General features: G+C 36.2%; 1 protein-coding gene across 1 annotated transcript in view; it reads left to right on the plus strand.

The window, feature by feature from the left end:
* Nucleotides 1-21,095, plus strand: part of KIF26B (kinesin family member 26B) — a 590,705-nt gene that overhangs the window by 214,334 nt on the left and 355,276 nt on the right. Inside the window, exon 3 of the mRNA XM_074262566.1 lies at nucleotides 12,890-13,426. Within this exon, the coding sequence (XP_074118667.1) occupies nucleotides 12,890-13,426 (537 nt within the window). The remainder of the gene's footprint in view (nucleotides 1-12,889; nucleotides 13,427-21,095) is intronic.

The following is a 21,095-nucleotide window of genomic DNA, read 5'->3' on the forward strand; positions in this document are numbered from 1 at the left end:
GAAAAAGCTTTATAAAATTTATATATAAAGCTCAAATGTCTAATTGTATAGGAATGAAGGATAATGGGACAATTATAAATAGGGACTTTCTACATTCAAGCATCCTTCTACTTCTGCTTGAAAAATAATCATTCTTCCCTTGTGTAGCTCTGTCTTGATATTCTTAGCCTTGGTCTGCCTAGAGGAACAGCTTTGGGGTGAGGTCAAAGAGACACATTGAAGTGTTTGGTTTATGACAATGATATGTTATTGTTGTTTAGCTCTTTCAGTTGTATCTGTTTTTTCATGAACACTTTTGGGTTTTTTCTTGGCAAAGATACTGGAATGATTTGCCATTTCCTTCTTCAGCTCATTTTACAGATGAGGAAATTGAGGCAAAAGGGTAAGTGACATACCCAGGTCACACAGCTAGTAAGTGTCTGAGGCTTTAATTGAAGCCTTCCTCATTCTAGACCTGGCACTCTATCCATTGCATCATCTAGTTGCCCATTATTAATAACATTAATCCATTAGTCAATCAACAAGCATTTAAGTGTACCAGGGATATTGCTGAAGAATTAAATTTGATAATGTCTGTGAAGGACTCAGAATAGTGCCTGGCACTACTACATATTTACATAGTGGGCACTAGATGAATACCTATTCTCTTCCCTTCCCTTCACCCTACTAATCTTTGGGGGCTCCAATGATCATAAAAATGTTCCTGCTCTTATAGAGTTTACATTCTTATTTTTTTGGAGGGGGGAGAGGAGGGTAGGGAACAATATACATCTATAAATAGATAAAAAAATATAGACTAAATATTAGGTGTCATTTTGGGAGAACACCTAGTAGCTGGGAGTAGAATCAGGAAAAATCTAGCAAGTAGTGTTTGGACTGAGTTCTGAGGGGGGCTAGAGATTCTAAGAGCTGGAGGAAGTGCATTCCAGGTACAGGATATGTAGCTTTTGCAAAGGCATAGAGGTGGGACATTCAGTGTGAGGGACAGAAAGCAGGCCAGTTTGGGTAGATTGCAGATCATAGAAAGCATAGGAATGTATAATAACTCTAGAAAGGTAAATGGAGCCAGATGGGGAATGCTTTAAAAGTGACACAAACAACAACAAGAAAAAGAGGTATCTATATTGATTCTGGAGGCAGTAGGGAGCCACTGGGACCTCTTGAGCAGAGGAGTACCATAGATATGTCTGTACTTTAGGAAAGTCATTTTGGTAGCTATGTGGAGGATGGCTTTGATTTGACTTTGATGGAGTAGCTATTTCATGTATGTAATGAAGATTGTAATCCTTTTATGTTTTTTGTCTTATACTCATTTTGTTTATGTTTTCCCATATTTCCTTCTTAGAGGAGCTGCCCACAAATTAGCTGGTTTTTTTTTGTTTGTTTTTTTTTTTTTTTGGTAATACCAATCTACTAGTCCTTGGACTATCTGTAGGTTGTCTCAAATTCTTACTACAGGCAAGCCCCCTTGCTCTTTCAGTGGATAGAGCACAAGACCTGAAGTTAAGAAGTCTCATCTTCCTGAGTCCAAATATGGCCTCAGACCCTTACTACCTATGTGATCCTGGGCAAGGCACTTAACCTAGTTTGCCTCAGTTTACTTTTCTATAAAGTGAGCTGGAGAAGAAAATGGCAAAGCTAATATTTTTGCCAAAAAAAATTCTACAAAACCCAAACAGGGTCATGAAAAATCACACATGACTGAATAATAAGGAATTTGGACTTAATTCTTTAGTGAGTGGGGAATTGGTGAAGTTTCTGGAGCAAGGAACCAACATGATCAGAACTTTGTTTTTGTGTTAAAATGTCCTTTATCCCATTAAAGCCCTTCGAGACATCTCATCTCAGAGTTGCAAGTTCAAAGAAATACAGGCAAGGAAATTCATACATCATTTCATGCATGCAAAACAAATTAATGAAAGCAAAAACCATTAGGCAATTGTATAATGAGATAATTAGCAGACTTCTTAATAACTTTATGCTAATACAACCAGTTGCAACTAGAAAACAAATCTATTTGCCACCTGATGGCACATTAAACCCTGCATAAAGAAATGCATTTTACCCTAGCTAGGTTGTAAAAATTTAAAGGTGAAATTTCATTGTAATGTGATCAATACTGTGTCTCTTTTGTTATAATGTTCAGATAAGGGAAAACACATAAGGTATCTAGGGAATCTATTTTCCCAAGTTATGCTATAAGCTGTATTTATAAATGATCCCTTTTTCAACCTGCATCAGGCTACCAAAAGGGTTGTTCAAGAAAACTCCAAATGGAGTCATGAACAGCCAAACACAGTTGAGATAACTTGAACAACAGTCCTTTTTTCCTTCATTCCTTTAGAGGCAGAGGATGGCAATTTACAGGTAGAGAAGAATACCAAGAAAAAGTACCTTTAAATCCACAACCTACTGCAAAATTGTCTTGCTTTGATAGCTGTACAAAGGGGATACAGTCCATATTGCCTTCCAATTTATTTTGAAAAGCAGCTCACCCAATTCCATTGTTTTCAATGAAAAGAATGACCCCTTTATAGCCTTTTACAAATAATTGAAGAAAATAAGTAAACCACATTATTATGCAATCTTACTTGAATGGTGATGTCCTGGAAACAGTTCAAACCAATTGTTAACTTTTTAGTGTGAGATAAATTTATACCTCAGAATTCAGTGGATGTTGCAAATCAGAGCTTAACTTATTGTTTTATGTATTGTCTAAACTTAAAGAAGTGGAGAAAATGTTAATAATGATTAAACTCCTAAATTTCCAGTATTAGTGTATGTATATGTAAATTATGTGTATGTATGTTTATGTGTGTGTACACACATTTACTTTTTTTCCTCTGGGACCCAGTTGTCAAACATTTACCAACATATCCCAGAATTTGATAAGGGGTGGAGATAGGGATTAGGGGTACTACCTCAGTAACAATGTTTCCTTGTTCAATTCAACATATATTAAGTAGTGTTTGCACAGGTCACATATGGGGTTGGTTAACTTGGGAGCTATATTTTTCAGTCATTTTCAGTTTGTCCAACTCTTCATAATTACATCTTCTTGGCAAAGACACTAGAGTGGTTTTTCATTTCCTTCTTCAATTCATTTTACTAATGAGGAAACTGAGACAAATAGGGTTAAGTGATTTTCTCAGGTAAGTATCTGAGGCTTTGAACTCAGATCTTTTAGATGCCAAGCCTAGGACTCTATATACTGGACCACTTAGTGAATCTGAGAGCTCTATAGGAATTGTTGTTATCCTTCATTTTCAAAGACAGCCAATAATATCATGAGAGTAATATCTTTAATTGCATATGAACTACATATAATTAGATCAGGGCTGTGTAGACTCAGCTTCACTCTTTCTGAAAGAGTAATCAAACTCTAGTAGGAAGACAAAATCAAGGTTACTGGCTATGGCCCAACCTGCTGTGGGTGGCCTTGGTCTTTCAAAATCAAGGTCTTTGCCACATCTCATTTTTGTTTGAGGCAAAACCCAGTCAAAGACTTAAGACTGGGTGAGAATTGAAGCAAACAATGACTCAGTTTACCATTACAAAGATATTAGTAGGGGAGGGAAAAATCCTAAGAGTTTCTGGCCAGAACAGTAAAAGTTGCTGGATTTGGAGAGGATTTGTGTTGAAATCCTATTGTTTTTAATCTGTGAGAGTGGGCATATCATTTCTTAGTTTCATCCTCATTTGTAAAATGAGATGACTTTTCATGGTCCTTTCATCTCTAACATTTCTATGGGCTTATCATCAGTCTTCAATTTCTTCTCTCTCTCATTTTTTTTTTTTTGGCACTCTCCTCGTCATTTTCAATATCCACAAAAGTTTATTGAATGGCTAACATGAATAGGGAATTTTGCTTAGTGCCAGGCAAATGCAAATCTAATAGTTTTTATACCTGGAGCAAGCTGTACCAAATACAAACTCAAATACTGAGGACGATGGCTGGTAGGAAACATTGCCACGTGGTGGATTATTCTTAACAGATTCTTCCTGCTAAAAGACTTCAGATATTGTCAGTGCTTCCTAAATGTTGATGTCCCAACAAAACTCTATTGCTCTGTCTCTAGTTATAGCCTTAACTAGGTAAAGCATAGGTAAAGGAGTATAATCTCTTTGATCTCAAAAAGCTTACTTTATAGCCTGGGAGCCAAGACATATTGCAGGACATTTTATTTTTTAAAGGGTTTTATGTAGTTATGATTAACAACACTTTTCACAGTCTTTGGAGTAGTTGGTGAGTAGCTCCCAGGAGGTTGAAGTGTGAATTAGAATTATGCTTTCTGAAGATAGAAAAAGTCAAATCACCTGAAACAGTTTTCACAGGTTTCTGCAAGCTGCCATATCAATCCAATTCCCTCCTTTCAATATCATATGCAGCAGCCTCTCATGCATAAATAGCCATGTCCTTCAGACTGAATGTTCATGTATTATCTCTTAGTAGGATTCTATCTCTGTGTTGAGCAGCAAGTCCTGGAGTAAAAAAAAACAACAAAACAACAACTTACATTCATGAATTCAAATTTGGCTTCAGACACTTTACTAGTTGTTTGATCCTGGGCAAGACCTTCTTTGCCTCAGTTTCCTCATCTGTAAAATGATCTTGAGAAAGAAATGGCAAATCACTTCAATCTCTTTGCCAAGAGAACCTTAAACAGCATTGATTATTTAAAATATCTATCTTACAAAGTGTCTCAGAGTTCAAATAAGATAAAATATTAAAAGTATTTTGTTGATTGTCAAGGTTATTATTTATTGTTATCATTAATCATCATTACTATTGCCATATCTGTTATCTTTACAGATATTCCCTGGGGATGAGTCTGGTAGAGTTTCATAAAATGTGTTATCAGAAAAACTCTTATCCTTCCACCTTTCTTTTAGCTTTGGATTTCCTATTTCTTCTGTCTTTCTTCTGCATTAGAGACCTCTATATGTATTTTCTTAATAAATGTTTATTGAATGGAACTATTTTTCTATCCCATTTTAAAATTATTAGCAAATGGTACAACCCTTTTTGTACTTTTATTGCTCAGTTTGTTGTTCAGTCCCTTTTCAGCTATTTCTGAATCTTTGTGACCTCATTTGGGGTTTTCTTGGTAAAGAGAGTGGTTTGCCATTTCCTTCTCTAGCTCAATTTACAAATGAAGAAACTGAGGCAAACATGGTAAATGACTTGTTTAAGGTCATATAGCTAGTAAGTATCTGAGGCTGGATTTGAATTCAGGAGAGATTAATCTTCTTGATTGTAGGCCCGATGCTTTATCTATTGTACTACCTAGCCGCGTATACCATGCAATAGGAAGCACTTAACTGGTTAAAAGTAACCAGGATAAATTCAAGGACAATTACAAGCATTTGCTTGTAATTGTCCTTGAATTTATCCTGGTTACTTTTTCTCGCAAAAAAAGGGATTTTTATGCTCCAACATATGTGGAAACAAATGAAATAAAAAGATAAATGGACTTACAGGATGTATAGCCCCAGAGTCCATGGGGGAATGAAATATCGGATCGAAAAGGTTACATCTATTCACTGATTTTTTAGGATTATATGAAGACCTCCATAAATGGAGGAGCAACTGGGTTTTGACTCCACTGGGGCTTTCTTATGCAATCAAAGGCATATTTTTCTACTTCTACATTTCCATGTGAAAAGAAGCAAGACATTAATATTGGCCTCATGCCTAATGGGGATAGAATAGTCAAGTAATAAATGTCAGGGATATTAAGATAAACAAAAAGGAATATTGTTGATTATTCTAGGGGAAAAATAAAAACTGAGACATGAAAAAGATATGATTGATGCTGAGGGGGAGGCCCATTGATCTGATGGGAAGAAACCAGCTGTGGGGAATAAATAGATCATTCTCTGCATGTGGTCCACCATTCAGTCTCATGGGACAACATTTATGTAGGAGGATAGTTTAGCAATGGGTGAGAAGAAAATGCCTTTGAAGGGCAGCACAAATCTTGTTGAATCTGTCAGTAGAGACTTTTAGAATAATGAATAACAAGCAAACATCAACAGAAATTTGTATGGCAAATCCTGGACATTCACTCCAGTTATTGGCATGGTGACAGACCAATTTGGCCTTGGAGGAGCACATGCTAAGGCCATTTTGGGCTCAAGTAATTTGGAAAAGAATCATCCATTCCTCAAAAGTGGCATTAGCATTTATTACTGGACAGTTTACCCCTTGGAGGAGAATGAGATGAAAGAAGAAAATAATGAAGAACATTAGGGAGTGACCTCATGGGCCCATACATTGGCGCCTGATTTCTTGCTCCCCTCATCACTATCCGAGACACACACAATGGAAGTTGTCAGTTTACTTGATAATTATAACCATCCTACTGGCTTTATGGGGATTTTCTGAGCTAGTCATATCACTTCCATTCCACAAATATCTTTAGATAGTCCCTTAGCTCTATTTTCACAGGTTTGCTTCCAAAGTGGCCAGGTAATATAGTGGTTGATGTACTGAACCTGGATTCAGGAAGAACCGAGTGTGAATCTTCCTCCAGATATGTATTAGCTGTGTGACCCAGGAGCTTTAGTGTTCTCATCTCTAAAATGAGAGGGTAGGATTCCATGGCCTTTACGATCCCTGCTGACTCGAAATCTGCATTCTTCCTTTGATTGAGCTGCAGAGAATGGCATGGAGGTCTCAGTAAAGTCTGGGGCAGATATCCACTTTTGGAGGAAGACTTAGAAAACTTGGAAATCTTTGAGAAACTTTCTAATATTTATTGAATTTTGGGTAACAGGATGATAACTGGGGAGCCTTAACTTATTGATGTGAGATCTCTTAGCTTAAGAGAATACCATCAGCATCAGTCAGTTAATAAACATTTATTGAATGCCTACTGCATGGAAGACACTGTCCTTGGTGCTGAAGAAACAAAAAGAAGCACAAGATGGTCTTACCAAGTAGCTCACCATCTAGTCAAAAAGACAGCAAGCAAGTCTGGGAAAATTACATTAAAGACATTTAGGTTAAAAGAATTATTAGGGTATTTTCTCCAATTTTCTAGTGACCCTTCTCTATTTCACTGTTGTCTCTGGTAATGGAGAATCATAGATGGCCCTGTGGAAGTTGGATGTCCTGAATATTTTAGACTTGGTTTGACTTGAGTGTGATCATCTGTTGGAAGGCCTATAAGTCAATAATTATAAGAAAAATGGTCATTTCTATAAGCAACATCCTATTAACTTTGTGAGTTAAAGAAGTATCTCATCTGACTTGTATATTTTTTTATTCTTTTCCTCCATAATTTGCAAATCATCATAGTCTTTGAGTTTTTAAAGAAAATTGTAGGATGTGATAGAAAGCCTTAGTATCATGGAGAGTGAGGGGGGAATGCATTCCCATTATTAGGAACTTTTCATTGTCTTTCATATTATTAGTAGCTTTCTGTAATTTCATACATAGTTATTTGCATGGTATTTTCTCCATTAGATTGTGAACTTAGTAACAATATCTGGCATATAGTAGGAATCCAAAAATGTTTATTGCATGGCTGACTGGTCACAAAGACTCATTTTATGGAAAATTATTTTGTCATTTCATTTTGATTTAGGACTCCATATGTGGTAAAAGGGTAATTCTCATTTTGTCATGGCCTCATTGAGGAAAAGAGGAAATAGTCTTTATCCTATTTGACTTTAGGGAGAGGAGTCAAATTCTTTCCTGATCTAGAAGTAGAAAATCAAAATAAGATACATGTTTCAGCATACGGATTATGTAAATAAGTTGTGTATAAGATAACTGCATTGGTGTATTTGTCTGGGTGTGTGTGTGTGTGTGTGTGTGTGTGTGTGTGTGATAACTATATTGGTATATTTGTGTGTGTAGTTATTTTAGAGGAAATTGGGGTTAAGTGACTTATTTAAATGTCTGAGATGATATTTGAATTCAGGTTTTCCTGATTCCAGGACCAGTACTCTATTCACTGCCTATCTAGCTGCCCCTACTGTAGAGAAAAAGTACTGTATGTAGAAGTAAAGGACTTAGATTTGAATTCTAGCTCTATCACTTATACTGAATAAGAAATCCTGAATAAGAAACTGCTCTGGTTCTTAGTTTCTCCATGTGTGAAATGGAGTTGTGAGGATCAAATAAGATGATGCATATAAAGTGATACTTGAATGTTAGGTGATATTATTGGTAGAATTTGAAAAGATTTCTAATTTCTTTTTTATACAGCAGATTAACAACTTTTTTTTCAATATAGAATCTTAAATATAGAATCTTTTTCAATATATAGATAATATATATTAAATATATATACAATATAAAATTATATAGAATCTTTTCCTCTCTCTATATTCAATTAAATATATATAATATAAAATTATATAGAATCTTTTCAATATATAGATAATATATAAAATATATATTTATTTATATAAATATATATGTATATATATATATATATATATAAACATATAAACAATATGTATTAAAATATATAGTCAATATAGTCTTAAAGAATTGCCTAGGGCCATCGTGCCCCTTAGAATTGCCATTCATGTAGTATTTCATTATTTGCTGAATACTTTGCATATATTATCTCAGAATAATAAACATCATCATAATAAGTGGCAACAAATTAATCTGGCATGTAACAATGGGAGGATATGTCATCTTGCTGCCTAGGAAACAAACTCACTGATTCTTGGCCATGGTGACCTCAGATACAAAGCTAACTGTCCTTCATGTGATAGGACTCTCCTCTGCCTATCAGCCCTTTAAGATTCAGGTGCACACACAGATAGCAATGACACTTTCCAATTCAAAAGATAACCATATAATGTGAACTGAAATGATTGGGTGGAAATGTATTGTATCTGCTACCTTGGGGTCAGTAAGTAGTGGGAGATATCTTTAAAAATTAAAAAAAATTGTGATAAAATCAAATAGCCTCAGGCACATTTGAACTGAGGGATTTAATAACTTCCTGGGACCTTCTGTGAGCCAAATGCTTCTAGTCCTGGCCCCATATCCAATCCCTTTGGCAGCGAAGGTTTCTGATATAAGGAAGGTAATCAGGGAAAGTTTTATTATATTCATAAATCAACAATCAAAATTATTTTCAGGAAACAGAAAACTTTCCCTTTCAAGCATGAAAAGTTGGATAATTTTCTGTAGCCATTTGCAAGGTATCCTCAAACTCACCCTTTAAACTCTATATCAGTCAAGTATCACAGAGTCTCTGATTTTGGTACCTGTTGGTTTTTAGATTTGGTCCCTTTTGAGGAGTGGGATGGCAGATAATTATGACTTCTATATCACCAGAACCATAAACATTAAATCACCTATCCAGAGATTGTATTCACATACATTTTGAACCCTTTCAATTTAATGATAGATGGCTAAATCACAAAAGAGACATTATACATGCTCCCCATATGAATGCTTCCATTTCAGAGCCTACATTAAGCTGAGGTTCCTGACCTGTAAATTTTAGAGCTCTTTTTTTAGTTCATTTTTAATGCACATTGTTTTATGAATCATTTTGGGAGAGAAAAATCAGAGCAAATGGAAAAAAAAAACCAAGGGAGAGATTAAAAAAAAAAAGCAGAAAAAATATGTGAACCTATAACATGTGTTGATTGACACTTAGTCTCCTTAGTTCTTTTTCTGGATGCAGATGGCATTTTCTGTCCAAAGTCTATTTGGATCATTTCTTTCTGAACTTCATCAAAAACAGATGAGAATCAGGTAACAGTAATAATAACAACAATAACAATAATGATATCAGTAATATTGCCTAAGGTTATTCAGATACTAAATAGCCAAGCTCATAATTAAAGCCCGGTTTATTAATCCTAAGCCTTCTTATAGGATCTGAGATTTAGAAATTATGGGGATCATTTTTCAGATGAGGAAATAAAGTTAAGAGAGACTGATTACACAGGGAATAAGCAGCAGAGGCAGAATTTTATCCCAGATTCTCAGATACTCATTTTGATGGCCTAGCTCCCTAAGAGCAAGTGCTTGATATATGGTTGTTGAATAGAAGAATAGATATTTATGACTAAATGTAGATGGATAATAAGCAGGCAGTGTTTCTCGGCCACCTTGGCCTATGAGATGACTGAAATTTCCTGGGACAAAAATATTTACAGTAGCAAGTGTTTTACAGGTCAGTTCTCATATGGTACTCATGAAGCTGGCAGTCTGCGGGCTCTTTGTCTGCTAGAGATTTGATCAACCATGACCCCCGATTGTTTTCCATAGTGTTATATGGCAACCTTGAGTTCCTACCTCCTGAACCACTCTTGCTGTTGTTTGCTGATTTATTAATCAATTAATCATTTAATGCTGAAGAGCAGTTCACGGCAGTTAAACAGTGAAAACAAAATCCTAGAGTTCATAATGAATTATCCCCCATCCTTCCCCCTAAGCAAGGACCTCTCAGCTTACTCTCATTCCTCTATATCTTTTGTCTTCTTAGCCCATCACCATTCCCGTATTCCTTCTCTAGTTTCATATAGCACACTCAGTCTCTGTTGAATGGAAATCATTAGCAGGTTTTGACTGACCTAGCTTACTTGTATTTTGATAGGATGAATATTGCTAGGTATTCATGGAAAGCATTATATTTCAAGAATTCAGTGTGGCCCAATAAAGATGCAGTGATAACGCCCACATTCACTCCTGTTAGGTCCTCTTGCTTCAGGATGCCAGTTATTCCCATAGATACCATCATTCTCATGTCTCCCAAAATCACTTAGGCTGAGGCAATATGACCCTTTGCCTGCAGCTGATACAATTAGTATTTCTTGTATATATGCTGTTGCTGTTGTATGGCAGCATGGACTTTTTGCCCATTGGGCTTTCTTGGCAAAGATATTGGTTTTCTCTTCTCCAGCGTGCTCCCATTTTATAGATGGGAAACTGAGGCAAGTAGAAGGAATTGACTTGCCCAGAGTCACACAATTAGTGAATGTTTAAGACCAGGTTTGAACTTGGGAAGATGGATCTTCCTGATCCTAAGCCTGGCACTCTATGAACTGTATGACCAAGCTGTACCAATAAAAAAGGAATAGAATGCCACAGGAGGAGGTGGATTCCCTCTTGACGGTCCTTTAGCCAAGGCTAGATTGCCAAGTGTGGGGTGTATTGCAGACAAGATTCTTGTATAGTTATGGGTTGGACTAGGTGGTCTGTGAGGTGTCTGGAGATTCTCTTCACACCATGATTGGGAATTAGAAGAGAACTTACACAGAGAAAGTATATGGGAAATTTTTTAAAGGAGCTTAAAAGAAACCCAATAGCAAAATGGGTGATAGAGGTGTGGGTGAGAGGAAGGATAGCAGGGACAATCATAATTCAGCTATAATTGTCTTGGAAAAGAAAGTGATCCATCACTGGTTTCCATGACAGTCGGGGAGGAGAGAACTGGCCCCAAGAGATGTCATAGTGACAGAAACACACACACACACACACAGACACACACACTCACTCTCTCTCTCTCTCTCTCTCTCTCTCTCTCTCTCTCTCTCTCTCTCTCTCAATGTGTGTGGCCATGACTTTGTTTAGGGGCAGAGCTTCTGCCACATGGTGTCATGGGCTCATACAGGACTCTACATATAAAGTATGATATATATTTGAGCTCTTAATAGCCTTTTGTAGAATAAATGCTTTTCCCCATACTCCTAAACTTCACTCCTACATCCCTCCTTAGCTATCCTTCTAACATGGATCATTAATCATAAGGGGGAAGGATGATGACTTAATTGTGAATCTGTTCATTATGTTCAATGTGTACTTATATAAAATAACTATGTAACTTTCATACTTAGTAAAATCTAGTGTCTTATTCATATTTCTGTCTCTATCTATTTGTCTATTTATCTATCTCTCCTGATTTAGATACAGATATCTTTACATATAGAGATATAGATAGATATCTATATTGATCTCTCTAAAGATATCAATTTATCTCTCTCTCTATAAATACATCTCTCTCTCTCTCTCTCTCTCTCTCTCTATATATATATATATATATATAGCTCTCCATAGAAGTATCTATATATTTATATCTCTTTATATAAATATACACACATATAATGTATATATAGATAAATATATATAAATAGAAATCTGTATCTATATCGATCTCTCTATGGAGATATCTATATATCCATCTATAGATGTTGTCCTCTTTTTTATTTATAAGACTCTGTCCTTCATCTCCTACCTCTGTGCCTCTCCATTGACCTTCAGTCCTGCTTGGAATACACTCATTTCATCTCTATTCTGCCTCATAGAATCCCTTATTACATCAAGATTAGCCCAATTTCTTCCTATTTCTATTCTGCCTTCCCCTACACTGTGGCTGCTACTAAGTATCTTCTCTCTCAAAACTACCCTGTACTGATTTTGATTATTTGGTTTTGTTTTTTCTTCTGGTGGATACTACTATATATGCATGTTTCCATTACAAAAGAATATAAACAACCTAAAGAAAAGTCCATTTTTGTCTTCATATCTCCTGTGCTTACCTCAGTGTCTGGAATATAGAAAGTGCTTAATAAATACTGATTGACTGATTGAATGACTGTAGGTTGTTAGCTAAAGAAAATTGGATTGTCATTCTTGGATATGAACAAGAAGACCTGGAGCACTTCGCTTTGACTGGTCTGGGGAAGAGGATTCTTAAATTATTTTCTGAAAATTATTAAAAACTTTTGCTGTGAGAGGTTGAAATGATGTTAATAGCCAACAACACTGCAACTTCGTGCAGCAATTCTTCAGCTATATCCCAAGCTTAGTTCATCGAAGTTGAATGGGCCTGATAGCTCCCTCCTACTTGGTATTAACCTTGAGTTAAATAACTCTACTTTTTTCTGTTCATTTGTTCTCTAGGACCCTGCATTCTCTTCTGCTATCCATGACAAGCTCCAGGTCCCCAACACCATCCGGAAAGCTTGGAACGAGCGGGACAACCGCTGTGACATTTGTGCGACTCACTTGAACCAGCTGAAGCAGGAGGCCATCCAGATGGTGCTGACCTTGGAGCAGGCGGCCAACAGTGAGCACTATGACACATCGCCAAGCTCGCCTCCACCACTTGCTAACATCCCCGCCTTGGTGGGACCCCGACATGTTGGTGGCCTTCAGCAGCCCCGAGACTGGGCCTTTGTGCCTGCTTCTTATGCCACCTCTAACTATACAGGTTTCATCACCAACAAGCATGGCAGCAAGCCCAATAGCCTTGGGGTTGGCAGTGGGGCAGAGAAGAAGAATGGATCGCCTACTCACCAGGCCAAGGTCAGCCTTCAGATGGCCACCAGCCCCAGCAATGGGAATATCCTCAACTCAGTGGCCATCCAGGCCCACCAGTATCTGGATGGCACCTGGTCCCTGTCCAGAACAAATGGAGTCACACTATACCCCTACCAGGTAAGTGGCTATTGGGAAAGAGCCAAGGTGGCTGTAGAAGTAAGCAATTGGTGTTTCCTTTCTCTTTTCCATTTTGGCACCTTCTCTAAATCAGGTGTAGGCAATATAGTAGGTCAGACCTCAAAGGACCTATGTTCAAATGTTACCTCTGGTACTTGCTATCTGTTACCATGGGCAGATTACTTTGTGTCACCAAGTCTTAATTTTTTTCCTGTAAAATGACCAGATGGTCTCTAAATTCCTTTTAAAATCTAAATCTGTGATTCATTCTTATGAGCTATTAGTTGCCCAAGATTCTTCACCTATTATCAGGGCCTTACCTCCTTGGAGAAATACCATATTCACCAAGCCTTTACACTCTTATTCATTCTACTACTGAGTCTTATTCAGGATTTTTGCAAGTCACAGAATCCTGGGATCCTGTATTGTCAAAGCTGAAAAAGTCTCAATGGGTCATCTAATCTAATCCCCATGAAATGGACTCATCATTTTTGTCAAATTAACCCCACATTCAGCTTTGAACTGAATGTTCCTGGTGATCTGGAGTTCATGGTCTTATTTTTTGTAAACTGATAAATAAATCCATGCTAAGGTATTAATGGAGAATGATGGCTCCAAAGTAACAATGAGTAAATTTATATAACCTAATCCCAACTTCTTCAAGTATGGGGACATAAACATAAATTAACATAAAAACATAAAATTTAACATAAAATTTCTGGGATGCCACATAAAAGGATTTTTACTACATAGTATTTCTGTTGATAGAGAAAATTCATGGTGACAAAAAGCTAATCATGTCCAAAAATTTGTGACTCCATTTTCTTGGCAAACACACTGGAGTGGTTTACTATTTCTTCTTTAGCTCATTTTGCAGATGAGGAAACTGAGGCAAACTGGGTTAAGTGACTTGTCCAGGACCACAGTTAGTAAAGTATCTGAGGATAAATTTGAACTCGAAAAAATGAGTCTCCTTGACTCCAAGCCCAGCACTCTGTGTACTGCACTACTTAGTTGTGTCACTATGAATTTAGGAAATCTTTAAAACGAGTTTGTATCTTATTAATCACAGTAACATATGCATACACTTGAAAAATAGTAACACGTTTGCATAAGACAGAATTTATTCAATAGATATAGATTTTAAGTTATGGAAAAGACCTGCATGTCCCATATCTTATAGGTTAATCTAGGGTCTTTTGATTCTAAAACAGGAATGGAAAATATTTTCTTCTAAGTGCTGGATGATGCACTTTTTCTAACAAGTTTGTTGTATCTGAAAATTGTAGAATTGGATTGGAATTTGACAATGATTAACTTGTCCAGCTTAGATGAAGTGACATGTCCACTCTCACACCTTGGAAGAGGTGAGATTGGAACTAAGTTCACCCTACTCTCTTATCTGCCTCCTTGCCTCTCTTCATTTGCAAAATTTATTAAGTGATCTTGTACATATTATTCAATTCAAACACTTCATGATTCTAATGGTATGTCTCATCTTTGCCTTAGTTGGGAAACAGTCAAAGCAATAAGCAAGTTGGACCTTCTTTGTGCTTATATTAAAGTATTATTGAGTGTCTTTTGTTTGCTTCTATCCTCCCTTTCTCCCCAATACCTGGCTTCTACCCATATTCCTATTTTTAGTGCCATCACCAAAGCTAAACCATGAATATTCACAGTTTATTATTCTTTGAAAGAATTGTACTAGATACTAAAGCACAGTGTTGCATCTTGATACTTGAATAAAAAAGAAAATAAAGAATGGCCACTTATTAGCAGATTTAGGTAGGAAGGACAGACTTAAAAACTATTACATAAAATTATGTTTGATGATTATTTAAGTTTTAAAAATACCAACAGATAGTTATATAGCTTTTTAAATTCTACAAAGCACTGTACATATATTATTTCATTGGAGCCTCATAAGTATATGAAGTAGATATTTACAGATATTATTACCCCCATTTTATAGATGAGAGAACTGAGATTTAAAGAGATTAAAAATGATTTGCTCATGATCACATAGTGAATAAATGTTAGAGGCCAATTTCTAGCCCAGACCTTCCTGTTTTTAATTTATTATTCATATCACCTTTTCCCCTTTCCTCATTTTCCTAACCTATTTTTTTCCTTCCTCATCCGTGGGTAAGAAAGAAATGCTGACATAATGAGATCTTTGTCTTTCCAAGTTGAGGTCCTGTTCAATACAATTTACAAGTTCCACCAGCTTGAGAAGGTTTGCTTGTGAAGTATCTTTCTAATGGGTCTTTATTGCCTCTTTTCAAGTTCAACACACACAGGGTCACACATTTCCCTGAGCAAAAGGGACCAGAGGAAATCTCTCTGGGATAAAGAGATTTGGTATCTGGCTATGAATTGGTGTCCTCCTGTGTCATGATTTTGTCAGACTGATGCCCAGGGACAGGGCTATGGGACTGGCTAGACTTGATGTCTCCTGCTATGGGCATCTCCCTGCAGTAAATATACTTTTAGTTCAACAGTCTAGACAACTTGTCAGAAATGATTGAATGCCCTGATAGCTGGCCTTATTTTCCTGCTCATGCTTTTTTTTTTTTGAAAAAAGAGCAAATCCTTCCTCTGGAAAACGGCCACAGACCACTGCATCTGCACAGACATGCCCTGAGGATTGTTGAAAGGCAGAGAGAGAGAGAGAGAGAGAGAGAGAGAGAGAGAGAGAGAGAGAGAGAGAGAGAGAGAGAGAGAGAGAGAGATCTCAAAAGTTTCTGAAGGATGCTTTACCCTCTGTTTCTATAGTCCAGCCTTTGGAAGGGAAGAGGAACCAATAAGGTTTGCCTATCTCTCTTTTTTTGGATATGTGGAACAATGAAGAAGAAAGATAAAATAGAACTTTCTTACACTTATGATTGCTATACATTAGTCCAAAGGACCTTGTGAACTTTCTCTGAGGTCTTTAAAAATAGGCTAGCTTCTCGATGATTTGGGGTGATTTATAGACCAGGGGTTCTTAAATTGGAGTCCTTGCTTTAGAAATATTTTTGATAATTATTTCAATATAAGTGACTTCCTTTGTAATCTTATGTATCTAAAAACATTATTCTGAGAAGTGGTCTATAGACTTTACCAGATAGCCAGGTGGGGTTTAAAACAGGAAACAAGGTTTAGAAACCTTGATTTGCAGGAAGAAACTTGATAGCCTCTCAAGATCTAGATATTCCAAGCTGTCTTCTGTAACTATTTCTGAAACATGTAGGCAAGAGCAAAGCTGAATGAAGAGTCCTTCACTTTAATACTGGAAATAAAGAAATAAGAGCCAGAGAAGTAATTCTAAGGCCACTGGTGGTGAAGTGAAAGTGAAGTTGGTTCTAGTCATAGTCCAGATCCCATTGGGCTTTTAGATATCAATACTTGAATACTTTGGAACACCTTAATGAGTATTCTCTTCACTGATACAGATTAGAACATCTCTTTCTGTTCACTTTAACCATCAGTAATTTTTTCCAGTGCCTTAATAAAACAATCCTTTATGGATTTGGTTCTTTTAATGATGGAGTTCTAAATATCATCTCAAATGTTTGATTTTTTGGTAGTAAGATGATCCATTTGTGCAACCCCCTCCCCCCCAAAATAAGAAGTTGCCTCTTCATTTAATGGCTATTTTAGCGCAACAATCTCTGTTTCTGTTTCTCTTTCTCCTTTCTCTTATTTTTCTCTCCTCTCTTCTCTCTTTTCCTCCTTTCCTCTTCTTCTCTTTTTTTCCTCTTCTTCTCCTCCTCTAGTTCTCTTTTATTCTCTGTATCTCTTTTCCTCCTCTCTTCTGTCCTCTTTCTTTCCTTTTCTCCATCTCCCTCCTTGCTATCTTCTTTCTCCTATTTCTCCCCCCTTTTCAAATACATGTTCTCTCTCTCTCCCTCTTCCTTGCCCTCTCCCTTTTCCTTTCTCTTCCTCTCTCCTCTCCCTCCCTATCATTTATCAATACTTAGTTAGGTTGAGAAAAAGTTGGATACATCTATATAGATGTCTGTATAGAAAAAGATAAATTTCTTTACACATATATCATCTGCATATGTATATATGTATATATATGTATATATGTATATATATATATATATATATATATATATATACTCTGTGAACAAAGTAGAATTGTAGTAGCTCAAAAAGCCATGAAATTTAGCTATGTCTCCACTCTAAATGTTCATATGGACTATTTTTGCCTGACCTGTGGTAGAACCTTCCAAGCTCATATTGGTCTAGTTAGCCATTGTCAGTCATACTTTACCTTGACCTTGAAATTTGGTCCTTTTTGAGCACAAAAGCAAAACAATGAACATGTATGTACATACATATGTCTGTATACACACATATATAAACTAAAGTAAACATTTAGAAGTAAAGTTAGTTCACTTTTTATTATTTTTAATACACATTTCTTTATGAATTATGTTGGGAAAGAAAAATCAGAGCAAAACGGAAAAACATGGGAGAGGTTCAAAAAAATCAGAAAAAAAGAAGTAAAAATAGCATGTGTTGATTTACATTCAGTCTCCTTAGTTCTTTTTCTGGATGAAGATGACATTTTTTTGTCCAAAATCACTGGGAGTGCTTTGGGTCACTGAACTATTGAGAAGAACCAAGTTTTTTATAGCTGATCATCTCATGTTTTTCTTGTTAATGTATACAATATATTCCTGGTTTGGGTCGCTCAGTTTTAGTTCATGTAAATTTTCCCAGGCCTTTTAAAAATCAGCTTGTTTATCATATTTTATAGAACAATAACATCTATTACCTTCATGTACCACAATTGTTCAGCTGTTCCTCAATTGATGGGCATCTACTCATTTTTCAGTTCTTTGCTACCACAAAAAGAACTGCTATGAACATTTTTGCACCTGTCATTTTTATTTTATTTACTCTTTGGGCATAGTTCAAAATTGTTTTCCAGAATGGTTGGATCATTTCTCAACTCCACTAACAATGCATTAGTGTCTCAGTTTTCCCACATTCCCTCCAACATTTGTCATTATCTTTTCCTGTCATCTTAGGCAATCTGAGAGGTGTGAGGTGGTACTTCAGAGTTGTTTTAATTTGCATTTACCAATTTTTTTGAGAGGCAATTGGGGTTAAGTGACTTGTTGAGGGTCACACAGATAATAGGTGTCATCTATCTAAGATTCTCCTGACAATAGGGCTTGTGCTCTATCCACTGTGTCATCTATATGCCCCTGGAGCAAAACTAAAAATAAACATTATATCTTTTTTTTTTATCAGGAACTAGTGTGGAATGATATAATTATATAGAGATCTCTTTTGAACCAAAAATATATTTGGAATTATTCCTTTTCAACACATATTTCTCAGTTCCAAGTCTGCATTTTATGTTTATGGTGATGTAACAGATGTCACCATTCTTAAAAATCATATGGGTTATTTGGATCTTTCAAGTTCTCTCTATGTTGCATTGGAGATAATGAGTCAAAGGGCATGTATGGATGGGGAGTCAGTGTGGGAAAGGGGGAAGGAGGCAGGGATCAATTATACATGTTTTTCCAGATGTGCAATTAGGTCTTTTTATTGTCTACCAAAAAATCAAACAGTTGGGACAGCTATTTAATGGTACTTGGGCCTTCATTATTAAAAGAACCAAAGGAAAGCCTTTAGCATTGGGAAGATCCTCCAGAGACATAGAGATACTCCCCCCCCCCCCCAGTCAGCTAAGCACATCTTTAGTAGAAGAGGCTACAGAGCTTTTACTTGATTTAGATTGAGTTTTGACCTTGATAAAAATACCAAGTATCTTGATGTCACACTAATTATCACCTTCATTCAATCAATGAGTGTTTATGAGGCATCTACTCTTTGCCAGGCACTATGCTGACTGGGTACTGAGAATACAAAGATAAAAAAATGAAACAGACCTTATTCTCAAGAATCTGACATTATATTCAGAGGGACAAGATATTTACCTCTAGTGTATACATATAAAACAAATAGCAGCTGGGAAATGGGGATCAGAAAGAGGTATTTGAAGGAAAGAAGGGATTATGAGATACAAGAGACCCTAAGGCAAAGAATGGACAATGGTTAATTTTTTTTTTTTTGGCTATATGCCACTTTTTCTCAGTTTTCATTTAATAGTTACAGTAAATAAATGCTCTTGAAGTCTGTCCCCATAGCACTTATGATAATAGAATTATAGAATGTGAGAATTGGAAGAGACCTTAGGGAACAACTAATATATTCATTTTATAGATAAGGAAACTGAATAACTCTCATGGTAACCCAATAAAACTTGTGAATTGATAAAAATAAAACTATTATTAATGGTCCCTTAAGAAGATAGCCTCAACCTCAGGAAAATGCTGAGGTTGCTCCAAATGTTTGATTGCTATACACAGGAAAAAATCGTAAGCCCAAATCTCCTCATCTGAGTTCAAAAAATAAGATTTCTGATTACAAATTAACCAATTTAATTACCAGTTAGCTGATTTGAACCCTAGCTTTTCATGGAAAACTATGAATTCCTCTAGCATGTCTTACAATAGATATTTTAGTGCTTAAGGACATTGATCTCAGATTTAAGAGAGGAGATTTAAAATGGAGAAAGAGGGTTTTGTTGCTGTTTTTTTCTCACAGTACATTGGAAATATCAGAAAAAAAATTGAAGAAAGAGCTTGCTAGTTTATCGTCTTCACAAAGAGAGGACTCTTATTTCAATTTTCTGACTTCCCTAATACTTAGCATGATATCTAATGCACAGGAGGCACTTAAGTAAAATGCTTGCTGTGTATTTCATTGTTTAAATGAAATGGTTTTAAATGAATATATGGATGAATCATGAAAAGAAACTGAAGGGTGCAGTGTACATCTAATCTTCGATTAAAAAAGCATAAAGGGAAATTGCTGTCCTTCCTCAGAAAATGTTCCACAGAGTCAATATTAGAGACTTATGGATTTATCATTGTATATATTTCATACACATCTACCTTCTGGATCGAATGAGATAATATTTATAAAATGCTTAGCACAATTGCTGACACATAGTAGGTGTTTAGGAATAAATGCTTATTCTTTCTCCCTCATGGATTTTCCAGCCTGATCCTTCTAGTATCACATAAATATAGAATGTGAATTGATCTCACAGGTAAGTTAGACTAAAGCTTTCTCAAATCACTAATACTGTTTAAAATATGTTGATCCTGTCTTTGCTTCAGGACTCTAGTAACAGGAGAAATCTGCCATTATTTTGTGGAATCAGCAGGTATTTCATGCCATAAATATCCAGCTGAATGTTATGAGCTATGAATCTAGTTCAGGATTTGGAGTATGTGAACAAATCATTTTGTCCTACTTGCCTGAAAACTGTGTACTGGTCTTGTTCAGTTGTTCTCAGGCGTGCCCCACTCTTTGTGACCCTCATTTGGGAATTTTCTTGACAGAGACACTGAAGAAGTTTGCCATTCCTTCTGTAGCTCATTTAACTGATGAGGAAACTGAGGCAAACAGGGTTATGTGACTTGCTCAGGGTCACACAGTTAATAAGTATCTGAGGCCAGATTTGAACTCAGAAAGATGTCTTCCTAACTCTAGTACTGACATTTTATTCACTGTATCACCTATCTACCCTGGTACAAGTCACCTTCACTTAAATACCTCATCAACCCCTCAAACTCAGCATATCCTGAGAAGG

This window comes from Sminthopsis crassicaudata, chromosome 4 (genome assembly GCF_048593235.1).
Source record: "Sminthopsis crassicaudata isolate SCR6 chromosome 4, ASM4859323v1, whole genome shotgun sequence".
Lineage (NCBI taxonomy): Eukaryota > Metazoa > Chordata > Mammalia > Dasyuromorphia > Dasyuridae > Sminthopsis > Sminthopsis crassicaudata.